The following is a 4,367-nucleotide window of genomic DNA, read 5'->3' on the forward strand; positions in this document are numbered from 1 at the left end:
ATCCCAGGGATGAAGGGGGACTGGGAAAGTAACTCGGAAAAGTGAGTGGGATTCTTTATCTCTTCCCCCCCCCCCTTCTTTTTCCTTCTAATCCGAGAGGAGCCGCTTGCAAGAAAAGCAAAAGCAGCCGTGCGCACACGCTGACGGGAGAGATACAGGAAAGGAGCGCACTGCCCGCTGGCACCCGCACATCTGCTGGGCGAGGGTGCACGATCCTATGCTTGGTTTCCCCCCTAAATGATTGTGTACTAAAGAAGCAACACATAGTAAACAGACTTCATCATGCGACAGAGCACAGGAAGGTGAGACAGAAGCAGAAAGAGAAACTAACATTGCGAGGAAGAGGGAGGAAAAAGCGATTGCGAATTACTTCCACAGAAAGTGGGTGGATGTCGTGTAGCTGTGCATTGGGATTTTAGGGCACGCACCCTTACATTTTGCTTCTCCCTAGCCTGAGCCTCCCTTCTCCAGTGGCAGAAAGCGGCTGTACTTAGTAGGAGAGGAGGAGGAATAAACAGGAGGGTTTCGTTCAGCAGTGCCTGTGATGCCCTACTGATGCAGCTTTAAGGATTTTTTTTTTCTCCTGGTGGATGTAGATTTCTTGACCTCGATTTTGAGTTCTCTTAGTAGCATCGCAGTTTTGTGTTTTTATTTTCTTTGGCGAGAAAAGGAAAGGGGGAGGCTGGCTTCTGTGCTGAAAGTTGCAATCATCATTATTTTGGAGCCAGCATGTGTACAAACATAGTCTACGAGTGGCTGAAGACCCTGCAGCTCTCCCAGTACGCGGAGTCCTTCGTAGATAATGGCTACGACGACCTGGAGGTTTGCAAGCAGATCGGGGACCCGGACCTGGACGCCATCGGCGTTGCCGTGCCCCACCACCGGCGCCGGATCCACGAGGCCGTGCGGCGGCTGAAGGAGGCGGACGAGACGGCGGCGGGTCTGTACTTCACCTTGGAGCCGCCGCCGCCGCCGCCGGCGCCCCCCGCCGCGGGGCGCTGCGCCCGCCGCATGGCGGGGCACGACGAGGCCCGGCGCGAGGCGGCTCCCCGGCACCGCCCCGGCGGCCGGCGGGGGGCGCCCCGCGGCGGGGGGCTGGTCGCCTACCCCAAGCTGAAGCTAAAGATTATGATCCGGGACAAACTCATCCGCGACGGGATCAACCTGAGCAAACCCCCCTACTCCAACAAGGTAGGAGCGTCCCTCGACCCTGCCGCTCTCCGCTGCGGCCCCGGCGAGGCGCCGTTGCCCCCCCGGGTGCGGCCGTTGGGCGGTGGCGGGGCCGTTGCCCCCCGGGTGCGGCCGTTGGGCGGGGCCGTTGCCCCCCGGGTGCGGCCGTTGGGCCGGGGGCGGGGCCGTTGCCCCCGGGGTGCGGCCGTTGGGCGGGGCCGTTGCCCCTAGGTGTGGCAGTCGCCCCGAGGTGGCTGGTGGCAGTGATGGCCGTTGAGCATGTTGTGCAGGCGGGCAGTCCGTGGTGGTGTCCGCCGGCAGGGGAGAGGATCTGGCCAGGGCCTGGCGCCACGCTGTGTGGGGGCTGCTGCCGCGCGTCCCGGGGTGTGGCTGCGGTGTGAGGGAAAGGTAGCCTGTGCCGAGAGCCAGCCCCATGTGGAGTGGGGCCAAAGTGGGTTGGATCCACCGCCTCTTCATGGCCTGACATGGGCTCATGGGGTGGTGCATTTCTGCTTCACCTTTTTTTTTTTTTTTTTTTTTTTTAAAAACAATTCTCTCAAACCTGTCCAGGTTGGGACTTGAATGCATAAATTGGGAGACTAATCTTTTTATATTTTTTGTCCCCCCAGAATTTTCCCCTTGTGTTAGAGAGTGGTAGCTGCTCTTACCTTCTGTTAAATATAGTCTCTCAATGCAAGTTCCTGTTGGTGAAATGGCTTATGAAGCAAGCAGTAATGTAGTTAGGGAAACAACTCCTCGTGTTGTTTGTATTTATTTACTGGGGGATGGTACTGAATAGTGAATGTCAAAACAATTCATCAGCCACTCCAGATGCAGGTCAGTCTATATCCAAGACACGCATTCTGCTGAAAGGCCAGGGAAGTGCAGATCTTGGAAGAGTATATTGCAGCTTGAGGAAACCTCAACATTTACCTAATTCTTACCCTTTGAAAAGGTTAAAATGCATGATTAATGTGATCTGCAAGATAGAAATTGTTTTGTCTAAAGCTTTCAGTAGGTTTCCTGCTGAAAGCATGATAAGTTAAATAAATAAAACTATGGAATTAAATGAGTAGTGCCATGGATTAGAAAATGATTTGTGAAAGAAACCAAAGTATTATAATGTATGTTTGCTGCAGAGTTCAGCATGAAGTATTTCAAAGTTGTTTGATGATCAAAGTTGCCAATGCTGTGGAGTTTTGGGGCGTTTTTCTTGTTTGTTTTTTTTAATGCTTTGAAGTCAGATTTTTCAGAATGACTGAGCAGTTGCAGTTGACCTTTAAGTTGTGGCTACATTTTACTTCTGAGAATCTTCTAGACAATGTTGAAACAAGGTAATAGGGAAGTCTGTAGGTCTGGCTTTAAAGTAATTAGTGGGATTGCAAAAAATTAATTCAGATTTAATTATCTGCTGTAGGGAACCCGGATGTGAGCATAACGGGTGAAATTCAGCTTGATTAGCTATGTGGACGTATGCATAGCAGACTAACAGGACAGTAAGTTTCAGGGCTACTGTTTTGCAAGGGCTTGGTTAAAGAAGGCTGCTAATCACTTTTCAAGTGCAACACCATTGACTAGATTGACTAGTTTGAGGTATTTAGTTGTTCTTTTTTTTTCTGAAAGAGCTGGCTGATGACATTGTCAGAGACAGTGTTTCAAATCTGATAGCACAGTATCCAAATCTAACAGAACATCTATGAACACGTTTGTCTAGTCTAAACATAGCATCTTCCAAAACTTACTGTGTCATTTAAGAGTGATTTTCCCCTCTCCCTTTAAAATGATACTTCACTGAAATTAAGGTACTGTTGCCCTCTTAAATTACCATTGTTTATCTTGTATAGCTTATTTAAAGCTTATATAAAAGTTCCCTTTCAATGCAGTTGCGGCATATTAGCTTCCATAGATAAGTTTCACTTTGTATTTTGCGTATAGGTATGTTCATAGTCACCAGTTCCGCCTTACCAAATGAATCCTCTACCTTCTGTCTTTTATACCTCCTCTGTAGGGATTTTAAAGTTTCTGCAATGCCATTGTATGACATCAAGGAAAGTAAAATCTCTAGCACTGATTTCTTCTTTAGCTCACCTTATTTAAAATTGATGGGTCTGAGAATAGTGCCAGTTAACTTAAGACAGGCTCATCTTGCACAGAAAGTGTCGCTCTGCTTTAATGGGTTTAACTCCGTATGCAGTATGTTGAGTAGAAAAAGGAGCCAAACTTAATTGCCTAGTTTTATTTTGGCCTGTGTTGTCAGTGTGTTTATTTTGGATTTTACATATATGTGTGTGTGTGTGTATATATATATATATATATATATATATATATGATCTCTTTTTTTACAGTAATAGAAAAACTTTCTGCATCTCCTCTGTATGAGTCACTTCACATCATAGCATATTATAAGAAAGCATACAGCTGGCAAGATTTGAATGTATGTTCCTTAACATGTGTCATTCTGGATACCATCCACTGCAGCAATCCATTTCCAGAATGGCTTAAAGGGAATAGCAAGTGATCACGTCACTGTGCATTATTCATTGGACGTTGTTTAGAGTAAGAAAAATGAAATACTGTGTTCTTTCATTTGTGCAAGAGCAATATTGTAAGTGTCATATATATACACACAAAATGTGTGTGTGTATATGTAGGTGTGTGTATATATATATGTATATATATACACACACTGTGTGTGTATATACACACACACACTTTAGAAAATCTTGGCCATTACTTTGGCAACCTGTATTATATTTTTTATATAGAACATTCAGTGTTCCACACATCAGAGGAAACTGGACTACTTCTCTACTATGCATAGAATTGAAGTATCAGCTTGGAAGTTTGTGTCACATGTATATTTATCAAAAGACACATCTATCTACAGATGGCCCTGTGGATATTCTGGAGTGGGGCAGGAGATGCTGAACCATCTGACATCTATTTACAGTACAGTACAGTACTGCTGATCTGCCAGGTAGACTTCCACCCCTCTCCATGGTTTACGTGGAGAATACCATAAATTTTTCTTACATCAGGTGTTTTAATATAGATGTAATGTACTGTAGAGAAGCGTGCTTGTGTGTGTGCATGTGCATATAAGAAAATATATACATGCATTCTTCTTTTCCTGAAGCATTTTTTCCTTAATGCATTAATTTATATTGTTCTCAGACAATTTGGGAGTTTTATTTGAA

General features: G+C 45.8%; 1 protein-coding gene across 1 annotated transcript; it reads left to right on the plus strand.

The window, feature by feature from the left end:
* Positions 1-633: 633 nt before the first annotated feature.
* On the plus strand, positions 634-1,401 carry SAMD5 (sterile alpha motif domain containing 5). The gene has a single exon (XM_062573054.1). The coding sequence runs from the start codon at positions 730-732 to the stop codon at positions 1,399-1,401; it is 672 nt and encodes a 223-aa protein (XP_062429038.1). The 5' UTR covers positions 634-729.
* The last annotated feature ends 2,966 nt before the right edge of the window (positions 1,402-4,367 follow it).

The sequence above is a fragment of the Rhea pennata genome, chromosome 3 (genome assembly GCF_028389875.1).
Source record: "Rhea pennata isolate bPtePen1 chromosome 3, bPtePen1.pri, whole genome shotgun sequence".
NCBI lineage: Eukaryota > Metazoa > Chordata > Aves > Rheiformes > Rheidae > Rhea > Rhea pennata.